General features: G+C 32.7%; 1 protein-coding gene across 2 annotated transcripts in view; it reads left to right on the top strand.

The window, feature by feature from the left end:
* Positions 1-16,966, top strand: part of LOC126734466 (potassium voltage-gated channel protein Shaw-like) — a 106,903-nt gene that overhangs the window by 47,431 nt on the left and 42,506 nt on the right. For both annotated transcript variants that reach the window (XM_050438123.1, XM_050438114.1), the window contains exon 2: positions 9,003-9,233. In XM_050438123.1, coding sequence (XP_050294080.1) covers positions 9,040-9,233 — 194 coding nt within the window. In that variant the 5' untranslated portion in view covers positions 9,003-9,039. The remainder of the gene's footprint in view (positions 1-9,002; positions 9,234-16,966) is intronic.

Raw genomic sequence — 16,966 nt, 5'->3', positions numbered from 1 at the left:
ATCTATTCATTTTTGCGTCGTGTTGCCCTGGTTTTCCAGCCTCCGTTTGTTTTTCTTGCCGTCCTTCCTCCTCTCTGTCTATTGCACAAATAGCACAATAGACCTATATTAATGTAATTGATATAGTAAATTATTACACTATATTTTTTTTTGTTTTTAGCTTTTATATGTTTTTAGGGTTTAATGACTTATTTTCTTAATAATTATAATTGAGAAAGTCTTTATTCTTCTTTTAGTTATTCGGTTAGTATGTTTTAACGGTCTGAGCAGCACATGCGCGCTAGCTCGTGTATGTGTTATCGGTTGTTTTTATAATCGCAGTTCAGTCTGCATTACTCTTAGCATTGTGTAAATTCTTGTAATAAAAAAATTTAACTTTATATGTACAATGTTTAAGTGGTAATAAAAGTCTTTTGAATTTGAATTTGAATATGATAATGCAGTATCTCAAACGTAGTTTTACAAGGGCATTGTACAATACTTTAAGTAACAAATATTGATCCAACATAACCTCTAGATATTTTATTTGTTCAACCGTCCCAATCAACATTGAACCATATATTAAACGTTAAAAACGATCTACTACCATCCGTCACATTGTTATATACGTTAGACCTATTATTAACTTCAAAATGTTCGGGACTTTAACGTATAAAATACAGGTTTTTATATCCCTTTTATAAACGTCCTTAGATAAACAAAAAACTTATAACGTGGCAAACGTATACTTATACACTGAATATAATATACTAAAGGTTTACGTGAAGTCGAAGGGTTGGGTTGGCCAGGGTTGCAGTAAAAGTCATAAAATAGGTTTTTTATAATTTAGTCGTTAAAGGCTATTGTTCAGCCAATTATAAACCCAGGAATCATCTGAAAATAATAATGCAGTATCATCTGCATAGGATATAACACTGCAGTCTTCTAATATATCTCAATAATGCATATTAATGTATTTAGAGGAACTTATTCTGTTACCTATTTTCACAAATTAATTTCTCCCTGACCAATAATTTCTCAACAAACTCAATGGGCCATTTCGAATACCTATTTTTTATGAGCGGTTACATAAAATGTCATATTAGACAGTGGCGCAGACTTTTGAGACGCCATTTTCTCTTGTTAATAAGTCCCAAGCTCTTGACAAGGAAATTACTACCTTGTTTTGAGTATTCAGTTGTTTGTGAAGGACAAATGTAAATCGCCATTTCGACAATGTATGGTGATAAAATAATGTTATTTCTATATAAAATGATTAACTTCGCTAGAAAAATGCAATTGCCACAGACAGTCATTTAAAAATTAAAAGGTGATATAAGAAAAAAGTGAAACCCATTTCTTTTAAGATGTTTTTTTTATCAGTAGACCCAAAACTCAATAATTTTTCTCCTTAGAAACCAAACTCCAATTTTAGAATACATACTGTAATAATATGCGTTTAATTAGCATCAAGTAAACGTAATATTTTCCGCACAAAAGACCAAGTTTTGACAACGAAATATAACCACAATACTGTATGTAACAAATAGGCTGTAATTAGCAAACCCTTTAACTCAATTCGTCTTCTCTACATTCGTGTAAACGAACTTAAATCCTTTAAATCCCCCGAGGCAGACAAAAGCTAAGTTCACCTGTGTATCAGTGAGATGAGAAATCTTTCGGGTTTGCATCTGGGCTATTAATCATCCCCTCGCGGTCACCCCCGCCCCTCTCGACCGTTGGAACGCAGCCAATTTCTGGAATAAAGGGATTGTTTTAGGTAATGAATCCCGTTATTCAATTATCAACTGTTTGCCTCTTAAATAAACTTGGATGAATTGTTTTTGTCCTTGATTGACGTCATCGTGCCAAGATGACTTCCTTGATATGATGTATGCACTTCCATTTATGCAGATCGTATTAGTCCCGAAGTTTCACAAAATTAATCTAAAAAGATTTTATCTGTAATAATATGCCTCTAGAATACTCTAAAAAAAACTTAATGTTAATTGCTTTGAAGAAAAAGCTGCATATAGTGCTTGAAAGGATTCTGGAGTATCCATTACTAAAGGATGTTTTTTTGGGAGGTATACAAATTTGAAGTGAAATAAAACTATAAAAAGCAAATTATTGACATGGTATTGGTTTTATTTAAAAGATATTGTTATGCCATTAGTGCTTAAAAATGATTTCACTTTTTCAAGCATCTGTGGCCGTATCTCGGCAATAACGCGGCGAATGTTTGCTTCCAAGTGATCCAACGTCTGTGGTTTATCTTTAAAGACATGTGACTTCACATATCCCCAAAGAAAGTAATCCAGGGGTGTGAGATCACGCGATCGTGGAGGCCAGTTCACAGGTCCATTGCGTGAAATTATGCGATCATTGAATGTTTCCCGCAATAAATTGATAGTGTCACGCGCTGTGTGGCATGTTGCACCATCTTGTTGAAACCAAAGCTTAAAATATTTACTGACTGCACTTTTCGTGATTACTTGATTGAAAATTAAAACCTTCAATGCCTTTATGGCACCCTATTTCAAAATTGAAAAATCCAGTTTTCTCTTGAGTATAAAACAAAAAATGGGAATTGCGGTATCATTATTCACAGAATATTATTTTTTATTAAAATACGTAATAATATACTAATGGTCCCATTTAAATTAAAAAAGTTAGTGTCACTTCCTGTTGTAATCTTGTCTTAATCGGAAGTAACGAAAAATAACAGAATATGTCAAAAGGTGCTTTTATAACTTTTTTATGGATATACTAAATTTCATTTCTTTATCTTAAAAAGTAAAAAAGTTATTAAGTGTTTTCTTTTTCCTACGTCACCTGTATATATACAGGGTGTTTCACTTTTTTGTAGCAGGACTTTAAAAAAAGTTTTTATTTTTTAATATCCGAACTATCAAAGATATTGAAATCAAAATTGGTATAAACAATTCTAGGATGAAGGGTCATAATCGTGAATAATGTCATGTTTCTACGTTGGCCAGTGGCGAAAATATGACTAATTAATAATGTTAATGTGACTAAAAAAGTAGCACGCCATTGGATTAAGTCGATTAAACGATCATTTCTAAATGGTGCATTTAATTGTAAACAAAAATGCCTTCTTGATATTTTTTTGTATCTGACTCCGTTTTCTCCTCAAATTGGGTTGTAAAAATCAGTTAAGATTTGAAGATAAATTTATTTCAACCGTCTAATAAATCGCAACATAGAACAATACCACAAATACTTATAACTTATTTATAACAAACAACAGATTACAAGAACACAACAAACAATTAACAAATTTAAAGAAGGTGTTCGAAATGTGAACCATTTTCTGCAATACATAATTCACATCGACGAATAACCGAACGTGAAATGTTATTTATATTAATTTATTTTAATAGTGTGCCATGAAATAAAAACAGTATCATAAAATGTAAATGTCATATTAGTATTATCGTGTCAAATTGCAATTGCGTTCTCAAAAAGTGTTATTTGTTTATTTCTTCTTATCGTTTTTGTGTCAAAATGCCATTTATGCTTCAATTTTGTATTTCCATTCTCAAAGGTTTATTATTAATTTTGTTGAAATAGTTTTTCAATATAATGTATCTAAAATCGATGTATCTAGAGACGTATGGAAGGATTTTTTTATTTATCTTTTTGGTTTTAAAATAAAAAATTAATATTTTAGAAATTATAAAAACTACCACCTATCAACTCTTAAAAAAAATATGTACATTTCATTAGTGAAAACCGCATTAAAAAATATTGTTAAATAAAAAAGTTATCCAGGAAACAGGAATTTACGGGTGAATAATACCCTTAACTGTTTTGTTTAATTTCCTGGGTTCGCTTCAAAAGCGAAATAAAATCGTGAATATTTATCTGAATCTGGAAAAACCCCCGGAGAAGAAAAACGGGTCCAAGAAGTCAAACAAATGACTACCCGGTATTTCCGATCATATTTTATCCGGCCCGGATAAACTTGTTGAGCGGGCAATAATTTATCCCAAAGTTGGGAAGTTTTAGCAAAACAAAACGGGAGAACGTGAGAAATTATGGGGCGTTCGTTTTTTGGAAAACTAAAACAGAAACTCGTTAAAATCTAGTTTTAAATCCCGATTAAAGGGATTGAAAGCGTAATACCAAACCGGATTAGTTGGGGCAGGGTGGGGGGGAGACAGGGTTTGATCGAAGCATAGGGGTAATATGGGGAAAACCGACCAGACGGGCAATACCGACCAGGCCATTTTTGATTTTAAAAAACCTTTAAAACAATTTTACTACAGCGACACCTATGACCGCTTGCGTAATCTAGAAGCCAGTTTGTGGCCATCACTTTATCTTATGTTTAGGGTCTGTGTTAAATTAAAGTTGTTTTTCCAGCGTGTTAATGTATTATTTTTGTCCCACAAAATAGGTAAATATGTTAAAATCATTGAAAAATAGGGCATTTTTTTGATACTATATTTTAGATAACACCTTTTAAAGTATAGATTTTATAAAATTTTCCAAGTAAATCTTTTTGATTTTTTGTAGGTTAGGTTAATGTAATCAGACTATAATGTCGGGTAAAATCGACCATACTGATCGGTTTTACCCGACGTTGGTTGGTTGGTTTTACCCGATTATTAGCAAAGTTTTTTTTTCTCTTAATAGATTTGTTTCAATATGTCAGGCCAAAAATGTTAAATTCAAATCCGGTGGCGGTAAATAAATATTTTAAATTTAATATATGGGGCGTTTAAAGAAATGGGACGAAGTGTTTGGTCTAGTTTAATATTTTTTTAAAGGGAAAAAAAACCTACATCTTACAAATATGCCTTTTAAATACCACGGGAAAACTAATCGAGCTTCCTGGAATATTGAAGACATGATGTCAGCCATTAATGCCGTTCAAAAAAATACTTTAGGCATAAGGAAGGCCGCCAGAACCTATAATGTGCCCTATGGAGCTCTACAAGACCGTCTTAGGGAAAAAGTTGATAATGTAAAAAAGCGCCTTGGAAGGCAGACAGTATTAACCCTTTACCGCATCATTTGCCATATATGACCCAAACTATAAAAATATTGTCTAAAATTAAGTTATATTCCTTTACTGCATACTGTATCATATTTGGAACGTACCCGCTTACACAGCAAAATGCAGCATCGATAGTATTGTTCAATCATACAGTTATTTCGCGTCAGAGACTGCCGCGCGCTATTTCACGTTAACAGCTGATTGATACGTTTTTTGTTTCTTAAATTTATAATATTATCGAAAAAAAATTATTGGCATTACGGGTGAAGTGTAAGCTGTCTTATACGGTAAGTTATTTTTCATTTGATGGTAATTTAGGAGGTTATGTTTACGATTTTGTGCTTGTGCCATATATGGAACAATATGCAATTATGTTTACATTGGTTGCTTTTATTTTCAGTTATGGACACAAAGAAATTCTATGGTACTCTACAACATGTAGCTAATATAGACTTCGATGAAAGTGATGATCCAGATTTATCTGGCGACGAAGCTGAAAGTTGTGTAAATTCAAAAATATAAACCAACCAAAATGTTCCAGATTCAGAATCCGACTATTCATCTGATGACGATATGCCCCTATCAGAAATTCGAAAACGAATATCGAAGACTATTGAATGGCACGAAGGTAATGTAATCTATTGAAAAACGATAACGCAATTCAATTTAGAGGTTGTCAGATTCGTACGCTTGCAACTCCAGCAGAATACTTCAAATTCCTTTTCCCAAAAGAGCTCATAAGTTACATTACAGAGCAAAGTAATTTGTATAACATCCAGTGTCAACCACACAAGCCTGTCCATACAAAAAGTCATGAGATTGAACAGTTCATCGGAATCTGCATTTTGACTTCTCTAATACCGTTGCCTTCTACAAGAGATTATTGGAATGGTTCATTAGGCTATCCTGCTGTTTCTGAGGTTATGTGCTGCTATAGATTCGAGACGATAAAACGCTTTATTCATTTTAATGACAATAGTCAAATGATCCAAAGAGGTCAACCGGGTCTCGATAAGTTATTCAAAATTAGACCTTTTCTTACCCAAATAAGTACCACGTGAGGAACACCTTGCTATAGACAAGCAAATCATTCCTACCAAAGCTCAAAGTCAACTAAAGCAATATAACCCTAAGAAACCTCACAAGTGGGGTTATAAGAACTACGTTCTTAGCGGAATTACCGGGTTCAGCTACGATTTCGACCTTTTTGCAGGATCCCAAAGCAACCAAGTTCCTAACGGGCGCCCCAATTTAGGAATGAGTAGTAATGTTATAATAAGGTTATCCGAGAGTGTTCCAAGGAATAACAACTATAAACTATTTTTTGACAATTGGTTTACTAGTATACCTTTGATGATTTACTTACATAAAGAAGGGATATTGCCTTTAGGGACAGTGAGAGCCAATCGTATACCAGAATGTACATTACCATCTAAAAAACATATGAAGAAAACTGGTCGTGGCACAATAAAAGAAAAAATATCTCGCATAGATAATGTGCATATTGCAACAGTGTCATGGTTTGATAATAAAGTCGTGACGACCCTTTCTACCTGTGTTGGTTCTGAACCTCGTGGTGAGAAAAAAAGATTTTTCAAAAAAGAAAACACTCATAAAATGATTGAATGCCCTAGAAGTGTTTTTGTTTACAATAATTATATGAGAGGCGTCGACCTTCGGGATGCTATGTTGAGATTTTATAGGATTAAAATTCGATCAAAGAAATTGTATTTACGCATATTTTTTCACATGTTGGATTTGTGTTGCGTAAATGCTTGGTTATTGTGGAGACGCAGCAATAAAGAATTTGACTTACCCCTTAAGGACTTCAAGCTGGCCAACGCTGATTCTTTATGCAATACTAATAAAAAATATAAAAGAAGAGTAGGAAGACCTTTAGCAGAGGTTCAGACATTATATACTATAAAAAAGAAGCGTGGACCTACCAAAGAAATTCCTCAACAAGAGGCGCGTCTTGATGGTATTGACCATTTACCAGAATGGACTGAACAACAAAGATCAAGATGCAAGTTTCCATTGTGTGAATATAATTAATCTTTTGTGTCTTGTACGAAATGTAAAATTTTCTTATGTTTTAATAAAGACCGAAATTGTTTTTTGAGGTTCCGCACTGAATAAATGATAATGTTGTTGCATAATGTTCCATATATGTCACTTTCCATTTTTTTATAAATAAATAAAGCAAATATGAAACAAACATTTTTTTGGCATTTTTTACATAAATAAAAAGTACATCGCTAAATCGAGTTAAGGGATTTAACAAGAAAGAAGTTGATTTATTTTTACGAATCTCTCTCAAGCGCACGAAAAGCATAAATTCAGAGCTGACCGCATTTATAATGCAGATGAAACTGGAATAACTCCTGTTCATATTCCTCCCAAAATTCTAGCTGTCAAAGGATGAAGTCAAGTTGGCGCCATTACGAGTAGGGAGCGTGGCAAACTAGTTACTGTGCTTTGTGCCATGAGTGCTGCGGGGTCTATATTACCCCTATAATGAAGTATGAGCTTACGAAAAATGGCCCAGTAAATGCAATTTACAAAATTTCTAAAAATGGGTGGATCAATGAAGATCTCTATTTGGAATGGCTTCAACATTTTGCTACACACACTAAGTGCTCAATTAATGATAGTGTCTTACTTATTATCGACAACCATTACAGCCATTGCACATTAAATGTCTACAACTTTTGTAGAGAAAATGGAATAGACATAGTAACCCTACCTCGTCACACATCACACAGGTTGCAGCCATTAGATGTTTGCTTTTTTGTGCCCTTAAAAACCTGTGTGATTATTTTTTAAAGGCTCGAAATTTTAAAAAATTGATCAGACAGATATTGCTGAATTATTTAAAAAAGCATACAATAAAACAGCTACAATTGAAAAAGGTGTAAAAAGATTTGAGACCACAGGAATATTCCCATTGAAGAAGAGGAAGAAAACGAAACACAAGAAAAAGTAAAAAACAAAACATTAGGCAAGAAACATAACAAATATCGACAAAGAAAAAAAAACATATGCCCATCAACTACTGATATGAACGAACCGCAACTAGGGCCATCTGGATTGTGTCAGTTCAAGAAGCCACGGCAAAATAAAAGTGATAGTGATTCCAGCGATTCGGAAGCAAGTCTAATCTCTTTCACCGATGAGGACACCGATAATAAACCAGACAGGACCATTGGTACAACTATCTCATCTGAAGATATTCAACCAATGCCACATTTTTCAAGATCGGTAGAAAATAACCGAAAGAAAACGCACTCTCAATTCTTTACTTCACCTCCCAACAAAGAAGAATTGGAAGTTAAGGACAAAATGAAAGCCAGAAAGTGAAAGAAGTAGAATCTAAAGGAACAAAAAGAAAAATAATAAGCAGTGGTAATCAGAACGAAGAAAAAAAGAATACAAAGAAAGTACAAAAACTGGAAGAAGCGACTGAACCATATATACAGAATTTGGAAAAGATAAGGAATGGTGGGTGACCTGTCCTTGTGTGTGTGTGCCGGGGTGGAAATCACACAGGTATATGTCATTTTTACCAACCCTAAAGTGGTAATTTTTAAGTGTTTATTTGAGTATATTATATTTAAGTTTATTTAGTTTATAAGGTAATTTGTTTTCCATTAAATGATGTTTATTTTATACCTACTAAACGTTATAAGCAAACAAAGGCGTTTATACTGTTTTTTTCGTTGTATATTGCACGGTCGATATTACCCAACGCATATGGTTAATATCGACCAGATATGGTAACACTATTTTTTTCAATAAAACTTACACTTTTTTAAAACATATTTTGCTACTTATGCATTATTTTCCTACTCCCAAAACTAATATTTTTTTGAAAAAATTAGGATCCAATACCTAATATATTATTAATAGATTTTTTTTTTCTTAAGTGGTCGATATTCCCCATACTTCCCCTATACATTTGCCGCAAAAACTGTAAATCTCATCAATTTTATTCCAGATCTGTTTACACTGGAACAGTGTACTGAAATAATGGTATGGATGGGGAAAACCGGATTATCCTAAACGTCGGAGGAATCCGCTACGAAACTTACAAAGCCACTCTTAAGAAAATCCCCGCGACCAGATTATCCAGGCTGACGGAAGCTTTGGCCAACTACGATCCGGTTCTGAACGAGTACTTTTTCGATAGACATCCGGGAGTATTTGCTCAGATTTTAAATTATTACAGGTAAGTTTTCCGCTTTAAAACTAAGAAGAATTAAGCTTTATAGGGAATATTAATATTAGTTCATTTCCAGAATTTAAACCTTCCTGAAACGATTTAATTTTTTAGTATAATGGAGTATACAATTTTTTTAAAGTAATTATTATTGAAATTACTGTTTTATTAAAAAGCCTAGTCTGTTACATATTGCTGTCATGATGGTAAGTCATATTTGAAAATCTTTGTTAAAGAAAATTTCCTCTTGACCTTTGTTACATAAATAAAAAAAATAATTAATCCTTCTAAGGGCTCTTCTTACCCTAATAAAGCCGCAGTAACTTCTTTAAAATTATTCTATTACAGAATAACTCTCGGGGAAAATGCTAACATAAGAGTTTCCTTTAGTGCCTCCAGGGGTTGGAAATAACAGAACCGCAATTTTATTCTCCCCTTTTTGTCCGACTAATTGCCTGTTTTTAACTGTGCAACAAAATAAACCATATTTTAAAATATACAATAAATAAATTAAAGTTCTCGCATAGTAAATATGCAAAAAATTCAATAATAATATTTTTCCTGCTGGCGGAATCGTATTGAATAGTAATAAAATATTGCGCAAATTGAAAATTGAAAATTTATGGTAATGTAATAACCGTTATTTTTTGAGTACGTAAACAATAACTGATTTGTTTCGGTTTAGAGAGAATTGGAATTTGAATTTTGGAATATTTATTTAATTTATGGATTTTTCTTCACGAGAATCAATTATTCAATCGGTTTTATAGCAGGCGAATGTATGCAAAATATGTGTTTAAAATTTAAGTTTAAATTATAAATTATTTTTGAAGTTTTAGGAACACCTTATAGCAAATTAATAAAATAAAATTATTTTTCTAAATCAACTTTTGTGGGATTTCTCTTAAATATTTTATATTTTTTTTAGTTTTGGATTTTTAAGTGATTCTATGGAGAATATAAAAATCATCTTGAATTAAATTGATTATTTTGAATATATTTTAGTTTTGATCATGAGCATTTTATTAATAATAATACTAATAATAAGTATTTATTTAGCATCACTGTTACATAATAGGTATAAAAATTCACATACATACCTGGTGTTCCTTAAAGACGTGCTAATATTTAAGGTGGTGATTCCTTGACCCATTGGCTACCAAGGGGGTATTTTGAAAGTCTTCTCTTATGTACCATACGTATCACCGGTGATATTCTGCAGGTTGATGCTTCAGGGCGCTCTAAAACGATTGGAATTTAAAAGCAAGACATTTTGCCTGGGTAACGAGCTATAAATGAACCGAGTTAACCAATTTTTAAGTGGTTATTACCGGTGATCGATATTAGCAAAGTTACGCAAATAAAAAGTAAAATACATTTTTTTTTTATATTTTAATACAGATAACACATTATAAACGACCAAATATGTTGTAAAAACACTTAAAAACTAGGTAATCTCTTAATGTTTTTCCTGATAGCAACTTAAGCAAAGGGCAGGGGTATTTGGACACTCATTACAAAATGTAGACACTATAGTTTCGTTTTTTTACACGCTAATTTTGATTGTTTGGAAAGATTATATTCCTTCTCGTAGCATCCTATGCATCTTTTTCTTTTTTTCCTATTATCCTTCGTTTTGTTTGTTACTTCTTTTTAAAAGTGTTTAGTTTTTTTGGCCTTTTTTTCATTATCAATCCCGTCACTAAAGCCTCTCTACATTCTGAAATTTCAATTTTCTTTTCATTTGAAATTTGATACAAAATAAGGGCATTAACAACCGATGTTCCAAATAAGAATTCAAATGCCACTTTGTGGTACCATCTATTAGACCGACGAAGTACTGAGAAGTAAGAGGCCATCTGATCAGATAAATCAATGCCCATTTTAAATTTGTTATAAAACACAATGGCCACTGGCTTGTTAATATTTTCAGCCTTGCGATTTTTTTATTTGTGTTTATTATATTGAGTGTATGTCTTGTAGTTATAAATCTAACTGATCTTTTATCCTTCCAATTACCAACAACTTTTCCATTATTTTCTTTTCCTTTAATTTGGCCTTTTTTCATTTTTTTCTCATCTGAAATGTCTTTATGTATTCCTTTGATGTATTTCTGTAGTGTTCCATTATTGTGAGTAAAATATCTGTCAACTCTAGGTTATTATAGTAGTTATCAAGGGAATCTTTCATTAAATTTAATACAACTCTATTGCTACTGCGTCCTGCTGTCGCTGTATCACCTTTTCTTTTATAAATCTCTGCTTCATGTGTATATCCATTCTCATCACACAACTTAAATATTTTAACTCCATATTTTGATGCCTTTCCTGGAATATACTGCTTAACGGCTTAACGATCTAGTTTATTTTTAAAAATTAATAAAAGAAATCGCATTTTTTTATTCTGTTATAATAAACTAAATCGAAAAATGTTTTACTTATTAGAGTTAAAAATTTTAAAAAAACCCAATTTTTTTGTGACCAAACAGACGTTTATTTTCATACATGTGCTTACCCGAGTTAACTCGTGCAACAAAAAAACAACAAGAAACATTATTCTATATTTGAAGTACATAACATAAACCTAATTTGACATATCTGAAACTTAAAAATAGCCTGTAAGTAGGTAGAAAAAACACTTTTTTTAATATTTAAAACTGTGTAGTAAACCCTAAATCAGGGAGTTACACACAAGGAGGTGTCACAATCTGCACAGTAATATCTGGTCTCTTTTCGATTTTTTTTCTCCGCGTTCATCTCGAGCCCTGCTGCAAACTCCACATTGTCTTGTTGGATTTGTCTTTTTCTCAGTAGCTGGGATAAGATCTGGAAAATGTCGTCCAGTCAGACGAAGAGGAGTGAGCTGTGTTGAAGGTCGTCCTGTTCTTGGAGTAAACTCAGTTTGATGATATTTTTCCATTATTTGCTTTATAAGCTCCAATCGGTATACAAGTGCTGATTTTGTTCCGCCCGTTTTTACATATAATAGAAAAGAGTTCCATAGGGCTAAATCCAAAAGGTGGAAAAATATTTTCTTATAGTATTTCCACCTCTTTTCCTTGGTAAGGTATAATCAGCCAAGTGCTGGTCTACTCGGTCTACTCCACCCATAGTATCATTATAGTCCACAACTACTTTTGGTTTTATTTTTTTTTCCCGTCGTGTTTCAACTTCTATACATTTGTTTGAATGAACAGTGGAAATTAGAGAAATGTCCTTTTTATCTTTCCACTTAATCAGAGTCACTTTACCCCTTTGGAATCCGAATATTTTGCCCTTCTTCAATTTCTTCTCCTTCGGCTCCCTAGGAACCTCCTTTCGCGTTAATTTCACTGTTTCATAAACATCCGTTTGCTTGGCTAACAATAGATCCGCTAATTGTGGAGAATTATAAAAATTATCCCTTGTAATGCAATAGCCTTGATTTAGCAGATCCCTGGACAGCATCATAACTACCTGCGATGAAACTGGCATATCAGCATACTCATGATCCAGATTTGTATGTTTCCCTGTATAAATAATAAAATTCCATACATAACCACTTTTTGACTCACATAACATATATCTTTTGATGCCAAAACGTGCTCTCTTCAGAGGAATATATTGGATCCAACCAAGTCTACCTTTGTATAATAAAAGGCTTTCTTCAATTGCTACATGTTTTTCTGGAGTAACTGTATCTCGAAATTTATTTACTAGCTTGTCGTAGATTGGCCATACTTTATTTAGCTTTGGGTTTGGATGGTTCTCAGCATCAAAGGTTTCGTTATTAGCAAAATGTAGATTTTTTTTTTTAGATTTTTGCTAAGGCATTTTGCAAAAAAAGGTGTTAGTAATAAAGGATTTTTAGACCAATATTGCCTCATTTCAGGCTTTTTTATAATACTTTGAAGAATTATAAGCCCCAAAAATACTCTCATTTTATCAGCAGTTACTGGGAACCATTTTTTAAATTTCTTTTGAATCGCATAACGATTGGTTTCAGTAACAATGTGGTCAATTATCTCAGCATCAAAAAATTGTTCAAAAAATTGAAGTAAATTGTCCTCACCATTCGAGCGGAAATGAACAACCGGTCTTGCAGAAAATGGAAAAGCTGGTGGTTCCGGGGAATCAGGCTGTAATTCGTACCAACTACGTGTCAGCAATAAATTTTCTGAGTTACTAGAATCAGAACTCGACGTCGAAACATTCAAACTTGTGCCCGACCCGCTCTCATCGACGTCACCTTCGATATCAACACCATCGAAACTTTCATTACTGTCGCTCTCCATTGTTCAACGTAAAATTGCAAAACAAAACACAAATATGCGATAATCAATCCCCCTTTTCAATTATTTTAAACTTATATAAATATTTAGAGAGTTCATTATAAATGTGACGTTCTATAATTTTTGATATAAGCATTTTACCAGTTATATCAAAAATATTAGAACGTCACATTTATAATGAACTCTCTAAATATTTATATAAGTTTAAAATAATTCCTGATTGTCAGTCGGGATTTCGAAAATCTTTTAGTACTACAACAAGTCTCATAAGCCTTATTAATGATATTAAAATTAAAGAAGACAAAAAACAGATAACTTGCTTAACCCTACTTGATTTTAGTAAAGCATTAGACACCATTGATCATAAATTACTATTAGCTAAATTACACTATTTTGGGTTGTCTACAAATGCCATTATATTTTTCCAATCTTATCTTAAGGGTCGGTCTCACTGCGTTCGGGTAATGAAAAAGTCAAATTATGAGTTCTCCAACTTCTTGCCTCTTACCATGGGTGTTCCACAAGGATCCATATTAGGACCATTGCTGTTTTCTCTCTATGTGGCTGATATGGAAAAGTGTCTTCAAAATTCAAAACTCCAACAGTATGCTGACGATTCCCAGGTATATATTGCTTTTGATACTCCAGGTCTGCATGAGGCGCAAAATAAAATAAATACTGATCTACAGAGCTTGGCCGTGTTTACTGAGAATCATAACTTAAAACTTAACGCATCAAAATCGTGTGTAATGTTTGTAACACATAACAAGAGTCAGCTGCAAGAGGTTTCAAACAGATTTAAAGTAGTTGTTAAAGGCGAGTCTGTTCCAGTTGTAACTGAAAAACGTAATTTAGGTGTAGTTATTGATTCAAATCTTAACTTTACTTCCCATATTAAAGTCAAACTTCAAGCCGCCTACATCAGATTAAAGGGCCTTTATCAGTATAAGAAAATGTTGCCTTCAAAAATAAAATATTGGCTGTGTGATACACTAGTTCTTTCATTACTTGACTATGGGGATATTGTATACGGCGATTCTTTAACTAAATACTTATCGAACAAAATACAAAAACTTCAGAATAGTTGCATGAGATATTCATTTAATATTGCCTCTAGAAACCGCATAACTCCATATTTAAATTCTAATTTAATTCTAAATATGAGCAATAGAAGAAAAGTCCATATGTTTAATTTAATTTATAAAATAATGAAAACCGGACAGCCTGCAAATTTAAGAAATTTATTTTTTAATCAAGATATTCCTTATAATACAAGAAATCCCAATTTGCTTAGAATTCCTTTACATAGAACAGCAACCTTTAAAAAATCTTTTTTATATATGGGCATTCGGATGTGGAATGAACTACCTATTTATATAAAGAAATGTTCGCCTAAAAAATTTATTATAAACTTAAAAAAATATCTCTTAAACACGCAAATTATGGTAACCTAATGTGACCGTATTTTATAAAATGGTATTTTTGTTTTAATTAATGTTCTGCACACCTGATCTTGCTAATTGCAAATATTTACATTAAAATTAAATTCTCACTCGCCTGTTATCTACCCTTCGTGCTCGCCCCTATACCGTTCTCGCTCGTCTTTGGATTCTTTTGTTTTTTGTTGTTTTTCTTTTTGCCCAGCTTCATAGCCACTCGCTAGTTCATTGTAAAATGCACATATTGTCCCTTTTGATTTTGGTATGGACCTTATTGTAAATATATAATATTACGTTTTTTAGAAAATAGTTTATTTAGTAACACAAGTTGTACAGCACATGTACAAGTAATCTATGTACTTGCATGTGTATCGGTTTTTTTTAATAAAAATCGCGTTGCATTCCGATTACCAAACAAATTGTTGTAATTTTGAATTATTTGTATATTCATGGAATTTTGTTTCGTATATTCTGTAATAATGTTTAATAATTTTGAATGGTAATAAAAGTATTTTTTTTTTTTTTTTTTTTTTTTTTTAAATACGTACTGACTAAGTATTGCGAAATCAAATCACAAGCTTTGTTTTGGTTCCTGTTAGAATCGTCCTAGAATTGTTTTGCACATGCGCAGATTGTTTTATGCGTTTTGGTTAAATTAGAATTGATTCCGAATTGAAAATTTGGTGTTTTGATTTTTTTTTGGACCGGTTCAGAATTGTCCTTGAATCGTCCAAGAATCCCTGCTCGAGAGTAGGGATCAATTCAGAATCAGGCAGTTCGCACATGCGCAAAAAATATATCTTTACAATTTTACTCGACTTCACCAAATTTGAGAAGAAGAAGAGGAAGAAGAAGAAGAAGAAGAAGAAGAAAAAGAAGAAGAAGTAAATAAGTTATTTTTTATGCTTTGTTAATGTTTATTGTTTTTCTTGTAGATAGATTTCACTTAACCTAAGAATTGTCTATTGATTTTTTTTTAAATCTATTGACATTTTTATTCCAATTCTAATGTTTAAAAAAGTTTTAAAAAGGTCCAAAACCAAAGCCATTTGTTTTTTGCAAAATGCCTTAGCAATAAAAGATTTGAAGCAATCATATCAAATTTACATTTTGCTAATAACGAAACCTTTGATGCTGAGAACCATCCAAACCCAAAGCTAAATAAAGTATGGCCAATCTACAACAAGCTAGTAAATAAATTTCGAGATACAGCTACTCCAGAAAAACATGTAGCAATTAATGAAAGCCTTTTATTATACAAAGGTAGACTTGGTTGGATCCAATATATTCCTCTGAAGAGAGCACGTTTTGGCATCAAAAGATATATGTTATGTGAGTCAAAAAGTGGTGATGTATGGAATTTTATTATTTATACAGGGAAACATACAAATCTGGATCATGAGTATGCTGATATGCCAGTTTCATCGCAGGTAGTTATGATGCTGTCCGGGGATCTGCTAACTCAAGGCTATTGCATTACAAGGGATAATTTTTATAATTCTCCACAATTAGCGGATCTATTGTTAGCCAAGCAAACGGATGTTTATGGAACAGTGAAAGAAGGGCGAAATATTCGGATTCCAAAGGGGTAAAGTGTCTCTGATCAAGTGGAAAGATAAAAAGGACATTTCTCTAATTTCCACTGTTCATTCAAACACAACTCCATTCTGTTGTAGGTCTTTGTAGATGGTATCCACTTCAGTCTTGAGATCCTCGTCGTTCCTACAGATGGTTCGAGCTCTATTGTAGAGGGATCTTATGATGCCTACTTTGGTGGTTGCAGGATGGTTGGACTCATAGTGAAGATACTGGCCCGTGTGTGTTGGTTTTCTATAAACTGAAGTTCGTAGATTTCCACCGACCTTTAAAATAATATAAAAATGCCTGCTTCATGGTCAAAACAGGAGTTAGCTGGAATAGAATGGTTGCGTTCTTTTCGCCAAAGACATCCAACCTTGACGCTAAGATGCCCAGAGCGTTGTAGTCTAGCCAGAGCAACATCTTTTAACCGATCAAATGTGGGAAAATTTTTT

This window comes from Anthonomus grandis, chromosome 1 (assembly GCF_022605725.1).
Source record: "Anthonomus grandis grandis chromosome 1, icAntGran1.3, whole genome shotgun sequence".
NCBI lineage: Eukaryota > Metazoa > Arthropoda > Insecta > Coleoptera > Curculionidae > Anthonomus > Anthonomus grandis.
This window is presented reverse-complemented; position numbering and strand designations above follow the sequence as displayed.